The 18,421-nt window shown below is 36.4% G+C and overlaps 2 protein-coding genes across 5 annotated transcripts in view; both read left to right on the forward strand.

The window, feature by feature from the left end:
* Window positions 1–9,746, forward strand: part of LOC136666256 (tumor necrosis factor receptor superfamily member 5-like) — a 14,342-nt gene extending 4,596 nt beyond the window's left edge. For 2 of the 3 annotated variants that reach the window (XM_066644352.1, XM_066644353.1), the window contains exons 2-9: window positions 109–192; window positions 269–394; window positions 486–641; window positions 1,398–1,482; window positions 1,579–1,775; window positions 2,159–2,181; window positions 4,023–4,072; window positions 4,171–6,348. In XM_066644352.1, the coding sequence (XP_066500449.1) occupies window positions 109–192; window positions 269–394; window positions 486–641; window positions 1,398–1,482; window positions 1,579–1,775; window positions 2,159–2,181; window positions 4,023–4,072; window positions 4,171–4,207 (758 nt within the window). In that variant the 3' untranslated portion in view covers window positions 4,208–6,348. Of the gene's footprint in view, window positions 1–108; window positions 193–268; window positions 395–485; window positions 642–1,397; window positions 1,483–1,578; window positions 1,776–2,158; window positions 2,182–4,022; window positions 4,073–4,170; window positions 6,349–8,930 lie in introns of those variants that run through there. The other variant, XR_010795354.1, reaches the window with a different exon arrangement.
* Window positions 9,747–12,097: 2,351 nt separating this feature from the next.
* The window catches only part of LOC136666491 (tumor necrosis factor receptor superfamily member 14-like), a 58,535-nt gene continuing 52,211 nt past the window's right edge, over window positions 12,098–18,421 (forward strand). Inside the window, exons 1-7 of one of the 2 annotated variants that reach the window (XR_010795371.1) lie at window positions 12,098–12,399; window positions 13,374–13,457; window positions 13,551–13,676; window positions 13,768–13,923; window positions 14,847–14,931; window positions 15,027–15,233; window positions 15,647–15,669. Coding sequence is in view for 1 of the 2 variants with exons in the window: in XM_066644693.1 (XP_066500790.1) it covers window positions 12,360–12,399; window positions 13,374–13,457; window positions 13,551–13,676; window positions 13,768–13,923; window positions 14,847–14,931; window positions 15,027–15,195 (660 nt within the window). In the remaining variant the exon portion in view is untranslated. The remainder of the gene's footprint in view (window positions 12,400–13,373; window positions 13,458–13,550; window positions 13,677–13,767; window positions 13,924–14,846; window positions 14,932–15,026; window positions 15,234–15,646; window positions 15,670–18,421) is intronic. The other variant, XM_066644693.1, reaches the window with a different exon arrangement.

The raw sequence follows: 18,421 nt of genomic DNA on the forward strand, positions 1-18,421 counted from the left end.
GACTCTCCCTGCAAAGGGATGTCTTAATTTATTGGTGTAATATAATAAATAAATGTGTTTTTACTCAAGCTTGCACACAACTACATACCCTTATTTCTCTCCACACAGCTGCTCATATTGCGCTCATATATGGGTGCGGCCAGAGTGAATATCAATCAGCAACTGGAGAATGCTGTCCCATGTGTACAATAGGTATTTACTGATTCAGTCATGTCATTAATGTTAACATAGTGGGACTGGTAAAATGATCTCCTGAACTCTTGTGTAGGGATGGTGGTGCTGAGGGACTGTGTTGGTGATTACAGCACTGCATGCAAACCTTGCTCCAAAGGAACATTTATGAATGAACCCAATGGTCTGGAAAAGTGTTTTCCCTGTAAAACATGTAGCAATGGTAAGCATAATTTTTTAGTGTACATTTCACTGGTGTGTATACTTGTTTAAATGTTGTCATGAACTGACTGTTTCCCAACATTACATTTCAGAGCAAGGTCTTTATGTTTCACGCCCCTGTTCCACTATAAACAATGCAGTCTGTGAGGTTATGGATGGATATTACTGTGCAGATTTCTCAGAGATGGAATGCACATTTGCAGTGAAGCACACAGAATGTCATGAAGGGGAGGAAATAAAAGTTCCAGGTCAGTTGTGATGTTTCAGAATTTCCCTGATCATTGACATTTGGATCTAAAAAATGGACACTTGTGTATAGGTCCCCCAACTTAAAATAGAGGAACTACATAAAAACCGTGATCACCAGCTTGGCTGACTCTGCCATATCACTGAAAGTTCCATTGACAAAGCACCCATGTGTGCTGTATCTAAAACAAATAATCACAATCTGTAATATGGTTATTTAGAACAACATTCAATTACAGTAATGTTTGCTGAAAAGTGCTAAATTTGTTCAACATTGTGGAATATTAACCTCGCAGAGACTACATGATGAAACATTTCTAACTCACTTCTTCATAGCAGTTAAAGCCCCTGAGAACACATTGTGAAATATTAATAATACTACTAATAATGCTAAATTAATAATAATAAACTTGGGTGTTATAAGAAGTGTTCATCAGTGTTTAAATAGAAAAAGCAGAAATATCATAAAGCACTTCTCAGAATCAAAAAAATTCGCCGTTCTGTATTAAGAGGAGAGTGATACAGGTGAAATGTAAATGTCAGCTATTACACTTAGGGAAGATATTCTTAAGAAAGGATTTGTAAATTTACATTAAGCCAAGATTATTTTTTAGTAGAAGGGTCTTTAATAGTTTTGTATAATAATTAAATATGTGATAAATTACAGACTAACATATTTTGCCTTATGTTGCTCCCCTTTTATCCATGCACTTATTGGAAGACTTCTAGGTTTTAAAGGATTCTATATTTATTCACAGGAACTAAAACCTCAGATGCTGTGTGTCAACCCTGTCCAGAAGGATTTTATTCTCCACTGGGGGTGAACTGCACCAGATGGACAGAGTAAGTGAAACATTTCTCATATAATTTTTACAGTTTCATTTATTTCTCTTTTAATTATCTTCTGTATTTTTAACAATTTTCAATCATTTCTTTAAGCTGTTCAGTCAAAGATAAGGTCATGGAGAAAGAAGGCAATTCTGTAAAGGATGTTCAGTGCAAACCAAAATCGAGAAGGAGAGACGGTCTCATAGCAACTGCAATTCTGCACTTCTGTTTTTTGTTTTTTTGTTTATTATTTTTATTTATAAAATATTGTAGTCTATCAGATAAAACAAAGCACAAAAAAAACGATGGTGAGTATTTTTTTTATTAATTGTCTTTAATTAAATGCATGTCTACTCAGTTAAATATATAACTGTATGTGTTACATCAGTGGCGAGTTATAATACACCAGTGTGCAAACTTTAAATAGCTTTTAATCAACAGATGAGTTTGTATTATGCATGTGCTCATGTATGTAAGACTCTGTATGAGATTGTTCTCTGGGACTGTGAATGTTTGATTCAAACACTTAATAATGTGACAAAAATATTTTATTCTGACATAGTAAGTGTGCAATCTATGAATAGTATTTTTATATAGTTATTGTTATATATATTGCATATTGTTTTTCATAGGAAAATACATATTAGAGCAGTGTGCTCTGCTATCTACTGATTATTTTGTTTGTATTTAGGTAACCACAGACATGGACTATCAGTAAGTTCCAACAAATTCTATAGAAATTTTCTGTCACTGTAACTGCTTTAACCTGTTCAGGGTCACTGTGGGTCTGGAGCCCACCCAAAATCACTTCTCCACCCACCAGGCAGTAACACACCCTGGACTGGGCGCCAATCCATCACAGGACGTCACACACTCACACCTATGGACATATTTGAATTGCTGATTCACTTACCAACAAGTGTTTTGGGACTTTGGGAGGAAACCGGATGACTCAGAAAACACACATCTCCCAAAATAATAACTTTTTAAAAGGAGGAAAAAACCACCTTAACTTTCAATGGAAGTGAGTGTAAAAAGATTTTATTCCAATTAATTTTGGAGCATTTCTATGAGTTAATTCATCATGAAATGTTCATGCGATGCGAAGGGAAGTGTTCAGATGATATAGTAAACTAAAAATTGACAAAAATGGAGATGCAGGTTTTTAATAGGACAGCAATGATATATGTCCTCCAAACTCACAGTTGGACAAACTCATTGCTCTTTTTTTTCTGCTCCCACAATGAAACTCAACCATGGTTATTGAGCACCTTTTCGTCCGCTTCTGGTTTCTTGTCTGCTGATCCTCTGCCTCGTTAAATTTGGCTGTCATTTTGCCTGCCCTTTTAAGAGACAGCTGAGGATGAGAGAGAGACTGGTCTTGTGCATGTGCATCTGGCAGTGGTTTAAAGTCTATAATGAGTGCTGAATGTCCTCACTAGTCAAAATTAAGTGCCATGCCCATGTTATCAGTTTTACAATACTGACCAAGAACTGCCTTGGAGTCTTATCATTGACACGTGTGCCCCTGGTTTTTCGGTTTTTCCTCCTTTCCAAGAGGCAGGTGGGGGGCATAAGGAAAATTCTTGCGTTCCCTCCCTCGGTGGAAAACCACGAGGAAATACTTTTCCAGGCCCCTCTTGCCACCTTCCACTTATAGACCTACCTTATCGATGAACTATGGTGTATGCGTAGGCCATGTTGTATATTTTAACACAAATACATTTTAATGAGACCCTGTGAAATATTATGTAATTTGCATGAAAACATAAAAAGATTTTCAGTTATTAATTAATCCTTTAATTATAGTACATTTTTCAAGGTCATCTGGTGTACCACCTCTTGCTGCTTCATGTAGCACAGTTTGAGAACCACTGATGTAGATCATTGAATGTGAGACGTACAATGATTAATTTGGCTGGTTCTCTGAAACTGCAAAGGGCAGAACTGATATACAAATTTATAACATTGATTTAGTGCAAGTTTTCAATTCCTGATGTGCTAAAAATCCAATTTTGACTCTTAACGTTACACAACATAAGCTGAACTCAATAGTGACAAAAACACATTAGCTAGGACATCTTTATTGGAGGACCAACAATATATTTAGTGTAGCATTAAAATAGCAATGCTGTGAAAATCATACAAGATTATAAGTTGATTAAACATTTTATTTGTGTAAGATTGACTCTGAGTGGGGTTGCATGGTGGCGCAGCAGGTAGTGTTACATTCACAGAGCTCCAGGATCCTGGGGTTGTGGGTTCAAGTCCCACTCCAAGTGACTGTGAGGAATTTGGAGTGTTCTCCCTGTGTCCACATGGGTTTCCTCCAATGGCCCAAAAACACATGTTGGTAGGTGGATTGGTGACGCAAACGTGTGTGTGTGTTGCCCTGTGAAGGACTGGCACCCCCTCCAGGGTGTGTTCCTGCCTTGTGCCCAATGATTCCAGGTAGGCTCCAGACCCACTGTGACCCTGAACTGGATAAGGGTTACAGATAATGAATGAATGAATGACTCTAAGTGTATATTTTTTCTGCTGTGTGTGTTTCACAGAAGCCTATACCAGAAACGTCACATGGGAGTTCATCAGTACCAAATTTACCGTAAGTATGACTCTGCCTCTACTTATATATTAACAACCTATTATTGCCATGGAAAAAAATGTATTTATTTATTTATCTTTTGCTTTTGCATCTTCAAGTGAGGAAAACAGAGAAGAGGATACAATACCACCATGATGTGGACTTCCGAGGTTTGAGGAGCACTTCATATTAAATAAATGGTGGGACTTGGACTTCTTGGACTACCACTTATTTGCCCCCCTGTGTACTGAGGGGCTTTTGTACCCTGTGGACAGTTTGCTTCAAGGTTACATGGAAAAGGACAAATTCAGTAAGTGTGGGTAAATAAGAGTACATATGATAACATATGGCAAATATAAGAACAAACCATAAAGAGTATTAAGTGAAAATTCTCATTTTTTTTCTAAATTTTCTTTTTCCACTTATAATTGTAAACTACTGTGGCAGTTACCAATTTAGATTTTGTATTTATTTCTAATATTTTTTTTTATTAATCTCTTTTTTTATTATTATTATTGTTTTGAAATAAATGGTGCTACATTTTAAGTGTTTTATAGACATATCTAACCTGCCAACATGATTTATAAATGAATTTATCATTTCATGATCATACCATATACCACATACCACATCATACCATATATGTTATGATGCTGGCGGGGCACTTGTCAATCATTTTCTACTGCAGCCAATCAGATCCTAGACTTTCGTTGTCAATCACATTTCATTAAGTCAATCGACAACAGGAGTTACTTGTCAATCATTTTCCCCTGCAGCCACTTGTCTTAATATATCTTTCAAAAGGAAAGGTATGATTATTACGATGGAGTTTCCTACGACAGAGTTTTAGGGCCATGGCATTGAAAAAAACAATAAGATTCAGAGAATAAAGTCAGAATTCTTAGAAAAATCTCTGAATAATTGAGTAAAAAAGGTCTGTATAATTCCGAAAATATAGAGATATATTTTTGGGTTATTATTTTCTATAATATGTAGACAGACAGACTCAATCTGTGCACCATGAGTGAGTTGTGAAAGAAGCAGTCAGTGAAGTGAACAGAATGATTTATTAAACGCATCCACACGACATGATGACCCCGTCAGTGCAGCCCCTGACTGCGATGCATAAGACTTTAGTTCATTGTTCGAGACCATGAGCCGTAATGTGATGGAGCCTCGTGGGTATTATACTTGCAGCGAAATATTCCGAGGCTTTATTGTGTACTTCCGCCTTGCGCCCAATGATTCCAGGTAGGCTCTGGACCCACCGCGACCCTGAACTGGATAAGCACTTACAGATAACAAATTAATGAATGTCTGTTCAATTTTGATAAATTTTTTTAAAGTTACAATTCACTTCTGTGAGGCATCCGTATGGTATACAAATCTAAAATCAGTTGTAGTCTACAGAGCTACATCTGACCAATATACTACAACCTTCACTTTAGTAAAATATGTTTCTGTCAAATTTTAATTAATTTTCAGTTAAACAAATCACTACTGTAATAGATCCATATGATATGCAGATCTGAAATCACTTGTAAAGTACAGAGACACATCTGAATAAACCGTACGACCTTTGGTTTGTTAAAATACTGAAATGCATTTTAATGAAGTTCTTAATGTAAGAAATTGCTATTGTGAGACATTAGTATAGTATACAGATCCTAAATCAGTTGTAGTGTACAGCAACATATCTGGCAAGCAGACTACAACTTTTGGTTTGTTAAAAAATGATTTCAGAATTTTAAGAAATTATTAAAGAATTTAGATCTCTCAATTTTTTCAGCACTTACAGAGGCTTGCCTCTGTAGACTAGAACCAGTTTTAGATCCATATATAATATGGATGTCTCACAGTAGCGATTTGTAACTTTTAAAAAATTAGCAAAATTTAACAAAGACACATTTTAAAAACTAAAGACCAACTGTATGTTGGTCAGATGTGTTTCTGTAGACAACAACTGATTTTAGATCTGTATGCCATATGAATGTCTGAGACTATCAATAAATTTTATGACAAAAAAATCATTTAAATTGAACAGAGGCACATTTTACGAAATAAAATTTGTAGTATTTTGGTAAGGTATATCTCTATGAACTACAATTATTTTTTTAAATTTGTAAGTAATATGGATGCTTCACAGTAACAGTTTATTTGCTATAAATGCACTACATGTATATATTTACAATGTGTACATTGCTTAAAACTAAAAATTCATATGTATAAATAAATAAAATTGAGAAGGTTGGCTATTGATGTGTACGTTATGTTTTGAGTCTTTATAAGTATCACTAGCTCTCTGCTCATCTATGTGCATGGTATACGATTTTAAATAGGTTCCGTTAGGACGTTGCTTGTGAGCAGGGGAAAGGCGAAACCTGAATATCCGCTGAATATCCAATTTAAACCTAACTTTACCGACCTGTTGTTAAGTATATCCACCCACTGTACACAGCATGTCCCCAAAAAGTGATTTATCATTAAATAACAACTAAGAGGTTATTGAGTAATAACAAATCAGATCTAAATGTTTGTCTTAATTACAGGAAATATGCATAATAAATCTATTCAAATGCACATTTGCCATTTTCTCCAGGGGAAGGGGTAAAAGGTCACGGTATACGTCACATCTCGTAAACTTGTGTATCATCTAGCATCTAGTGTATCATTTACCAGTGGTAAATACGACTTTTTCTGCCGTTCGGGTGCAATTTACAAGTCGGAAAAATAGTATTTCCCAGTTTCTGACACCACTCGAACGCAGCATCAGAGCCCCGTTCATAAAGAATCATAAAGTCTGGTTGGCTCATATGACACTGAAGTTGGCCACTTATTCGCCAGTTTCTTGTTCGGATTTTCTGTTCCACCTTAAATGATGCAGTAGTTGCATTCTATCGCCGCTAAATGGCAAAATAACAACTCAACTTCAATACCGTTAAAAAAAACTACACACTTAGCTTCGTTCCGTGGATATTATCTCTTTATTTTCAAAGTGTCTCAAAAATCTGAAAGTCTCACTGAAGAAATAATATAACAGACTATTAATATCCAGAATATGAAGAAATTTTACTGTGGATTTTTTTGTAATGCTCATGTGAACATAGCTTTTAATTTAAATGTGTGGGTAAATTGTGTATTTGGCTTAATTAATTGGACATTGTCTTTTTACTTTTAAAGTGTCTTAAAAATCTGAAAGGCTCATTGAAGATACAGTATAAAAGACTATCAAAATCTTAAAGATGAATAAATGTCACTGTGGAATTGTTTTGTCATGATCCTGTGAATATAGCACATGACATGGTAGAAAATGTGGAAACATGAACTTTGAAGTATATTTCCTATGGCATTTTTATTTTTTAATTGTCAGATTATCAAGAATCTGAAATTGATTTTACAGAAGGTGTAGTACAAATATAATATCCCAAAGTGCAGAGTTTAATTCATAAAGTTGTGTTTGTTTAAACACTGAATGTCGGTGTGTATTTTAACAATGTCTGGTTATTTCTAATATTATTATAAATATTTATATAGAAATGTGTTTGTAGATTATTAGTTGTAATAATGCTTCTTGGCAATAAATCTTATACCGTTGAAAAACCTGTTAATTTCCCTTTTCAATGGTGCCACATTTGTAAGGAACATATATTTGTGGGATGAGCAGTGGAGCTGAGTGTGTGGGTTGCACTCATGAAAAATTTGCCAAATCCTCTCTGCCAAAGTCAATTACATTGTACAGCCTATGTTTATAAGTAGTTTCTTCAGTTTTATTTGTATAAGCTCCATTTCTTAGTGCTGTTCAAATGAAAGTCAAATGTACATATGTTTAAATATGTTTAAAAAGACAAAGGCTTTCATGGGGTGTTCTAATTTTCACATGACTGTATCCCCTCAGTTCATGTTTCCGCATTCTGTCATATCACATGCTGTGTTCACAGGGCCATTACACAAAATTACCACAGTAAAATTTCTTTATCTTCAGGATATCAATAGTCTGTTATATTGTGTCTTCGGTGAGCCTTTCACATTTTTGAGACAAAATAAAGAGATAATATCCGCGGAAGGACGCTAAACGTGTAGTTTTTTCCACGGTATGGAAGTTGTTTGTATTTCGCCATCTAGCGGCGACAGAATGCATAATTTCAGTGCAAAAAAATTCAGTGCTACAAAGGTGGTAATATTTAAAAGTGTGATGAGACAGATTTGCTTCCATAACTACATGGCCTCAAACTTCTGAACCAAACATGCGACTTGCATTCTCTAGGAGACACAGACTAACATGTATGTACTCTGCGGTTGTCGTTTATATTGATATTTTTGTAGATCCAAAAAGACATGGATGGGAAGTCGTGGACAGCATGGTCTCTACGTAGGAGCTGAAGATATGTAGCAAATACTTGAGCCCTGTGTTTACTTTCTGGGCTCTGTTTTCATTGGCTGTTGACTGGACTCATTCAGACATGAGCTGGTAAAGAGATTACGGGTGATCGCGTCCAAAGTCAGGTCGAAAAAAATCTACAATGTTTGATATTCTGCAACTGGTCTGAAACACACTCTGGAGTCAGAGCTCCTCACATCCTACATGAGTTTCCTTCCAGCTGACAACTCCAAATAGACCTGTGTATAGCGTTTGTAATTTTAATTGTACAATGAAATTTGTATTGTAATTCATATGCATAGTTAAAAATTGGAATACAAGTACCTATTACAATTTGTTTTTATAATGTGCATTTTAAAATATTTATTCACAATCAATCAGTAGTCCCATGTCCCATTAGCCACCTTGTGTTTCCTATGCAATGCTGATAAAATAGTGTTAAATCAACTTTTCTTAAGAATATTTTTTATAACGCTCTGCATTTATTCATTTTCTGAAAAGGTGGTGGGTCTTGAGCCTACCCAGAATCACTGGGCGCCAGGTGAGAGCACACCCTGGAGGGGGCGCCAATCCTTTGCAGGGTGACACACGCTCACACATTCAATCATACCTATGGACGCTACTGAGTCACCAATCCACCTACCAATGTGTGTTTTTGGACTGTGGTGGGAAACCAGAGCACCCAGAGGAAACCCACGCAGACACTGGGAGAACACGCCAAACTCCTCACAGACAGTCACCTGGAGACTTGAACCCACAACCTCCAGGTCCCTGGAGATGTGTGACTGCGACACTATCTGCTGCACCACCGTGCCACATTTCTAGGTTCTGGATTTATTATATCAAAATCATGTTGGAATTTGTATCATTAGAATAAGAATTAAAATGACTTTACTGGTCACTGTGCCAATCTGTACATTGAAACACACACACACACTAGTATACACTAGGGGGCAGTGGACAGCCCTAGCCACAGCGCCCGGAGAGCAGATTGGAGTTATGTGCCTTGTTCAGGGGAACTTCAGTCATGACCTGCCGGCTCTGGGGATCGAACTGGCAACCTTCCGGTTACAAGCCCAGTTCCCTAACCATCATAAAACTAAATATCAGACTTAAAAATGTAATGTAGCATACCCGTCTTGTGAAGGAGAGATCTGGTTATTTTAGAAAAATCTGGCAATAAGTCTAAGTTAAGACTTAAATATTAAATTTCCTATTCTAAGAATAGGAAAAAAATGTTTATTATAGAAAAAGGCTTTGCACAACTTTATACATTTCTTCTGCATAGTTTTCTTCATTCTCAAGACACTCTTGTTACATAAATACACAATAAACAATGATGCACAATAAACTTTCTCTACATGGGAAGGAAGTATATAAGTGAGCTTTTTTCACAGTACACTCCTGTTCCCGTTGCCGTTTTCTCAGTCACTCACTGAGCAGAACATTCACAAAAAAGGAATAGTGGCATAATATGAATAGTCAAAATCAGATCATTTATAGTCTGTAACTGCTTGTCCAGTTCAGGATCTGGTCTGGAGCCTGGACAGGGTGCTAGTCCCTATGGAGAGAAATTAGTCTGAAAATATTTGACAAATGCATAAATGTTAATCACAAAATTAAACACAAGTCACATATGTTTCACTGTTCACAAATATAATATCCCAATCTGTATATCACGGTCTGAAATGTGTACACATATATTTCATTTTATGAATACATGCTTTTGATTAATAGATATATCATAATTTTATGCTAAAATAAATAGGCCTACATTTATTTAAATATATATTACATATACGTGTAAATTCACAGTCTCGATTTTAAAATGTATTTAGTTTTTAATCTGTGTTTGTGGATCAAGTCATTCGCCTCTTTTCCGTGACGTATTTTTGTTCATTTCCTCTCGCTGGTTTTTGGATTTTGAGACTTTCATATTTCACCCAATCCACAAATGTGGGCAGCAGGCGAACAAGTCGCCGCTAGGTGGCACTGTTGTTTCTCCAGTAAATCAATATGCAAATCCACCACAGACAACTGCAATCTTTTAAAGATGTATGTATACCACTGGGGAACATAAAATAGGGATGAAGTTTGAAGAACCATACAGTTTATCAGTCCTTCATGTCTGAATCAGTGCACTTCAAAGTATTTACTTCATGTGCTTTTTCCATAAATAAATAAATAAATAGTAATTTCTACACATTTCAGCATGTGTAGATGCATTGTGCTGTTAGCTTAACTGGGTGTCTGTTTACGTAAGAACATGATGCTACTGTCTGCAATTTTTTAAGAACTTTCCAATAAAACACCAATTGAAAAGCTTCAAGTAACTACTTACTAAATAGTCACTGAGGATAATTAGCACAAAGATTAAATAGTTATTAATGATAATTAATACAAACATTGTTTTTTCTAAAATGTTGACACAGCAGCTAGTGTCGCAGTCACACAGCTCCAGGGACCTTGAGGTTGTTGGTTCGAGTCCCACTCCGGGTGACTGTCTGGTGTGTTCTCCCTGTGTCTGTGTGGGTTTCCTCCGGGTGCTCCGGTTTCCTCCCACAGTCCAAAAACACACGTTGGTAGGTGGATTGGTGAAAAGTGTCCAGGTGTGAGTGAAGGTGTGAGTGTGTGTCACCCTGTGAAGGACTGGCGCCCCCTCCAGGGTGTGTTCCTGCCTTGCACCCAATGATTCCAGGTAGGCTCTGGACCCACCGTGACCCTGAACTGGATAAGCGCTTACAGGCAATGAATGAATGAATATTTTCTAAAATAATCTAGATTTTCTCATTGATAAATAATTAGTGTAGTATCATCTCTGAATTATTTTACGTTGATTAAGTCGCACAGGTTCAGGAGAAATACAAGAATAAGATTCAACATTAACTCATTCTGAGGGATTAATAACATAATCATTATCTTCATATATAAGACATATGTAATATTTAACTTCCCATCACCTTCTGCATCACAGAATTAAAAATTATAATACAATCTAGTCAGCTTTGTATTTGCACCCGTGAAGAGAGGAAAAGAAACCTCACAGACACTTAAGCTTTTAAGCAGCACACAAGAAAAAAAAAATAAAACTGACAAATCTTTGTAAAACCATTAATCCATTAATCCAACTAATTGCCAGATTAATTATCTGAATACCTGATTAGTGAATTGATATGTATCAGTATGGAATGATTGCATATAGTTAACAGTTATGGTTTAATCAATCCAACGAAACAAGACGAGGGAGACGTTGGATCATGTCCAGCTCCACCCTATGGATTTCTGGCATCGCGCAATTTCGTCTCCATTCGCCACACACGTCCTAAATCAACAGTGCCAACTTGTTCACCTGCTGCCCACATTTGTGGATCGGGTGAAACGCGAAATTCCTTTAAAAATCCAAAAACCCGCGAGAGGAAATGAACAAAAACACGTCACGAAAAACAGGCGAGTGCCTTGATCCACAAACGCAGATTCAACACTTTATAAATACATTTTATATTCGAGACAGTGTCTTTACAAATTCCGTACCGCCCATGTCAAGTTGTTACTTTAATAAATTTAGAATGACCAATTAATATCACTATCACACTACTATTCTTTTTCTTTGTGTACATTTTGAAAAGTTGGTGGACTTGCCCTTTATGAGGCCCCGCCTGTCGCCATTTTAGTTTCGTTTGTGGTTTTTCTGTGTATTGAGTTAAAATGTACAGATGGTAAATTTCTTCGAATATCACGATATGGTCCGTATCGGGGCTGTCCCTCGTCGAAGTGGACTGGCATGCTTAAAGAGGAGCAAGAATATGTGACGGAGTTCCAGTTTGTTGACAGAAAATGGAGGAATACAAAACGCAAGTGGAAAAAAATGACAAACGATGTCACATGTCACAGAGTTAAATCTTTATATTTCTTTGTTTTACTCGAAAGAGAATGATGACCCCATGCCCTAGTTTCCTCCTGTACCTCTTTGGTAAGCGAAGTGGGAGACTAGTTTTACGTTTGTCTCAAACACTGCACCCCGACCCTGAACTGGATAAGCGGTTACAGATAATGAATGAATGAATGAAACTCTGGTAAAGTTGGTTTCATATTCGCATATTCAGATTTCTTTCTTCAATAGCTCTCAAACGGTGCATGCAAATGACTTAAAACTTGCAAAGTATTGTTTTTGGGATCCAAGACACTGCAAATGGGGAGAGTCTGAAAAGTTTAATGTGAAAAACGGTTAACGTGGCTTAATGTACTAAAACAATTCATATTTTTGCGTATATTTAAATAAAGGACAAATGACAATTTCATGTCTGGGAATAGGGGTAGGCTTATAGCTGTTAAAACGGCTTGCCATACTGTACCACACTGTACACAACCACTAGAAGTACCTTCATTAGTACACCGGATACTGGTATGTGATTTGAGACCCACATACAAACTCTTATTGCTTCTACAATGTCCCACATGCATCCAGTACAGTAGTAATATTTATAATACAAAAGCCTCATGACAAAAGCTGCTGCAGTCATTAAATAAATAAATAAATAAATAAATATATTTGTTTCTACAATGACCTTGATCAATTTTAAACTCTTCAATAAAAATGAACACATGAATGAACCTACTCTTTATATTACTATAACACATACAGATTAGTTATCGAGATAAACTTGATTTCTAATATATACATAACTAGTACAGTCAAACTTAATTTTTTTTTATTTTAGTTCTTGATTTTAACCAGAATCATAAATCAGCATATCATCCAATTGGACCAAACCTCATAAGTGGAAAAATGTTTAATATAATATTTAGGTCTTTTAGGCCAAAATGTAATTTTGATGCAGTGTGAAGTTCAAGTGATGAAAACTGTGTAGCTGCTAATGTATTAAATAAATGTGTTTTTACTCAAGCTAGCACACAACTACATACCCCTTTTTTCTGTCCACACAGCTGCTGGTATTGCACTCATATATGGGTGCGGCCAGAGTGAATATCGTTCAGCAAGTGGAGAATGCTGTCCCATGTGTACAATAGGTATTTACTGATTCAGTCATTTCATTAATGTTAACATTTTGTGACGATAAAGTGATCAATGCATTTGATTTTTTCTACTGAATGCTTGTGTAGGGATGGTGGTGCTGAGGGACTGTGTTGGTGATTACAGCACTGCATGCAAACCTTGCTCCAAAGGAACATTTATGAATGAACCCAATGGTCTGGCAAAGTGTTTTCCCTGTAAAACATGTAGCGATGGTAAGCATAATTTTTTAGTGTACATTTCACTGGTGTGTATACTTGTTTAAATGTTGTCATGAACTGACTGTTTCCCAACATTACATTTCAGAGCAAGGTCTTTATGTTTCACGCCCCTGTTCCACTATAAACAATGCAGTCTGTGAGGTTATGGATGGATATTACTGTGCAGATTTCTCAGAGATGAAATGCACATTTGCAGTGAAGCACACAGAATGTCATGAAGGGGAGGAAATAAAAGTTCCAGGTCAGTTGTGATGTTTCAGAATTTCCCTGATCATTGACATTTATAGGTATTTAGATGATTCAGAGATTTAGGTATATATGCATCAGTAATGCCAGTGGTGGTATCTCAGTTTGAAACCTTTAAAAAATGGCTATCAGAGCTCTCTGAGAACAGTCTGGAAATGGCAGTAATATTTTAATGAAGGTGCGTGACTGACAGCCTTCTATCACTGGCGTTTACTTTACCACTGCAACACACAGCCTTGAGACAGAGAAGCTGTGGTTTATTTTTATTTTAAATTGTGTTTGTGATTTCACAAATTTTTAGGGTTTACTAAGGTTTTGGTTTTGATTTCTGTAATCGAGTTACCAGCCCATTTAAAGGTACACAAAATGATGGCACACGCTGGAAGAAATCGCAGTAAGCACTGGATGTACTTAGTTTGAAATTCGGAACCAGTGCTGGGTTCACTGTGAGGCTTGGATTGAGAGCTGGGTTTACTAGATGTGAGGCTTGATGTTTGTGGTGTGTCAGCAAGGTGATTGACTCTTTTTGAAGAAGGGTGGGATGTTATCTTTAACAGACATAAACAGTGTTATGAGAACTCCCATTGACCTGTCTCCTTATTTATATGTCTGACCTTACCCGTTTTAGGACTGCTATTCTGTATTAAGAGGAGAGCAACACAGGTGAAATATAAATGTCAGTTATTAAACTTAGGGAAGATATTCTTAAGAAATGATTTGTAAATTTACATTGGGACCTTGAAGTGCAAGATTATTTTTAGTAGAAGAATTGGCTTTAAACTTCTTTAATACTTTTGTATAATAATTAAATATGTGATAAATTACAAACTAACATATTTTGCCTTATGTTGCTCCCTTTTTATCCATGAACATAATGGAAGACTTCTAGGTTTTAAAATGTTCTGTATTTGTTCACAGGAACTAAAACCTCAGATACTGTGTGTCACCCCTGTCCAGAAGGATTTTATTCTCCACTGGGGGTGAACTGCACCAGATGGACAGAGTAAGTGAAACATTTCTCATGTAAGTTTTACAATTTAATTAGTTTCTCTTTAATTATCTTCTGTATTTTTAACAATTTTCAATCGTTTCTTTAAGCTGTTCAGTCAAAGATAAGGTCATGGAGAAAGAAGGCAGTTCTGTAAAGGATGTTCAGTGCAAACCAAAATCGAGAAGGAGAGACGGTCTCATAGCAACTGCAATTCTGCAGTTCTGTTTTTTGTTTTTTTGTTTTTTTGTTTATCATTTTTTTATTTATAAAATATAGTGGTCAATCAGATAAAACAAACCACTAAAATAAAAATGGTGAGTATTTTTTTATTCATTTTAATTAAACTTTAATTAAAGTGCATGTTTATTCAATTAAATATACTTTTTTATTTATTACATCAGTGGTGAGTTATAATACACCAGTGTACAAACTTTAAATAGCTTTTAATCAACAGATGAATTTGTATTATGCATGTGCTCATGTATGTAAGACTCTGTATGAGATTGTTCTATGGGACTGTGAATGTTTGATTCAAACACTTAATAATGTAACTAAAATATTTTATTCTGACATAGTATGTGTGCAATCTATGAATAGTGTTTTATATAGTTATTATTGTGTTGTTATTGTTATATATATATATATATATTGCATATTGTTTTTCATAGGAAAATACATATTAGAGCAATGTGCTCTGCTATCTACTGATTACTTTGTTTGTATTTAGGTAACCACAGCGTTGGACTATCAGTAAGTTCTAACAAATTCTATAGATTTTTTTTTTCTCTGTAACTGCTTTAACCTGTTCAGGGTCACTGTGGGTCTGGAGCCCTCCCAAAATCACTTCTCCACCCACCAGGCAGTAACACACCCTGGACTGGGTGCCAATCCATCACACGCTCACATCTATGGACATATTTGCATTGCCGATTCACTTACCAACAAAAGTTTTGGGACTTTGGGAGGAAACCGGATGACCCAGAAAATATACAGCTCCCAAAATAATAATTTTTAAAAGGAGGAAAAAACCTTAACTTGCAATGGGAGATTAAGTAATTTTAGAGCATTCCTATGAGTTAATTCATCATGAAAAGTTCACACGATGTGAAGGAAAGCTGCTGTGTCCAATGATAGTTTAAAAATTGACAAAAACTGCTATACATTTTTTTAAAAATTAGGACAGCAGTGGTACATGTCCTCCAAACTCACAGACAAACAAACTCATTGCTCTTTTTATTGTTCTCACATTGGACCTCAACCATGGATTTTTTGTCCGCTTCTGATCTCATTTTGCCTGCCCTTTTAAGAGACGGCAAAGAATGAGAGAGAGACTGGTCTTGTGCATGTGCCTCTTATAGTGGTTTATAATGAGTGCTGAATGTCCTTAGGTGCCAAAATTAAAAAAATTTAGAAAATTAAATTAGAAAATTAGGTGCCATGCCTGGACATTATTTGAAATGAAGGTTATCAGCTTTGCAATATTGACTATGACTTAATATTGACTGTGAAATTTTTCTTAGCAAATGCCTGTAATTTACTGAATAATCAGATAATTTCCATAAACTGAGATCTTGTAGATCAGTGGTTCTCAAACTTTTAGAACAAGTACCACCCCTTATCAATCTAAAAAACCTCCAAGTACCACCTTTGAGTCTTATCACTGACACAAGGGCTCCCCTGGTTCTTCCTCCCTTCCAGGGGCAGGTGGGGGGCATAAGGCAAAGTCTTGGTTTAATATTTGCCTGTTTTTGTTGCATTTTTTTACTTGAACTCTGCATTCTTTACACAATTAATTTAAGTTGTTAAAAAAATAGAGATAATACAGATTTTGTTTGTTACATTTGCCAATTCAATATCAGTTATGTGCTTAAAAATGCTATAAGTGAAAAATGTACGGCACTCGGAGCAGGTGCTTATAGCAGCTCTCGGCGCTTGTGTCAGGAGGTCAAGGAAGCGCAGTGTTAAACAGTAGAACTCTAATGTGAGGAACAGCCATGGTGTTTTCCATCAGCTGAGTGTTTTCCTTTTATTTCATCTTCACGTGAACAGAATTTTTGCTTTGTTTCTCTCTCTTTTTGCCACTCGATTATGTCCTTCGGGGCCCCAAAGTATTTGTTGGGGTTGGTCTCGGTTTGTTTTTCTCGTTTTCTCTTTGCCCTTTTGTAATCAAGTCCCAACTGCCCACGTCTGTCTCTATACATTGTTTACGTCCAGTAAGGAACTAAAACTGGGCTTTCTTTACATGGATTTCACAAAATACTGATGGCTTGCGTTCCCTCCCTCAGTGGAAAACCGTGGGGGAACTCCTGTCCAGCCCCCTCTCGCCACCTTCCCTTTCAGTCATAACGAACTATGGTGTATACGTAGGCCATGTTGTATTTTTAAAACACAAACAAATTTGAATGAGACCCCATGAAAAATGTAATTTATATGAAAACTTTAGATTTTCAGTTATTAATGAAACCTTTAATTGGCGTACAACCTCTTGCTCTAGCTCAGATCATTGAATATGAGAGGTATGATGATATTCAGTATTTGGCTGGTTCTCTGAAACTATAAAGGGCAGAATTGATATACAAAAATATAACATTGGTTTAGTGTAAGGGCGGCATGGTGGTGCAGCAGGTAGTGTCGCAGTCACAGCTCCAGGGAAGTGGAGGTTGTGGGTTCAAGACCCGCTCTGGGTGTCTGTCTGTGAGGAGTTTGTCATGTTCTCCCTGTGTCTGCGTGGGTTTCCTCTGGGTGCTCTGTCTTCCTTTTACAGTTCAAAACACACATTGGTAGATGGATTGGTGACTGAAAAGTGTGTGTGTGTGTATGTGTGTCACCCTGTGAAGGATTGGCACCCCCTCCAGGGTGTGTACCGGCCCTGTGCCCAATGATTCTGGGTAGGCTCCAGACCCACCGCGACCCTCAACTGGAAAATCGATTACAGACAATGAATGAAAGTTTTAGTGCAGGGGTGTCCAAATATATTATATCTAAGTATATTATTTATAAATTATAACGTTGTATTTGAAATGTGACAAACTCAAATTTACATTTTATATTAACAACTGGATTTCATTTTAGAGCATTAACTGCTGCAGGAAATCAAAAATCTGTAAAGGGCAACATTTTACTGCTGATACTTCTCTATCTCTTGAAATCACTCGGTTCTCACTGTGAGCTTTTCATTTATTTTTCTGCAGCCATCACCAAACGTCGTTCTGTGAATTACTTTGTTGGCCCAGAGAAATTAATGGAGTTTAAGCTTAGTTCATTAACACAGTGGTGCAATGTCCCATACATTTGCTCACTGCTGCCACCATCAGGTGAAAGAAAAATATGCCAAGTGCCAGCATCCCACTAAAGATGTATTCTTTAATGTGAAGCCACAGGCCAATTAAAATCTTACACCAGCCGCATTTGACCCGGGGGCCGGATTTTGGACACTCCTGCATTAGTGTAACTTTCCAATTCCTGATGTGCTAAAAATCCAATTTAGACATTTATGGTAACA

Source organism: Hoplias malabaricus, chromosome 14 (assembly GCF_029633855.1).
Source record: "Hoplias malabaricus isolate fHopMal1 chromosome 14, fHopMal1.hap1, whole genome shotgun sequence".
NCBI lineage: Eukaryota > Metazoa > Chordata > Actinopteri > Characiformes > Erythrinidae > Hoplias > Hoplias malabaricus.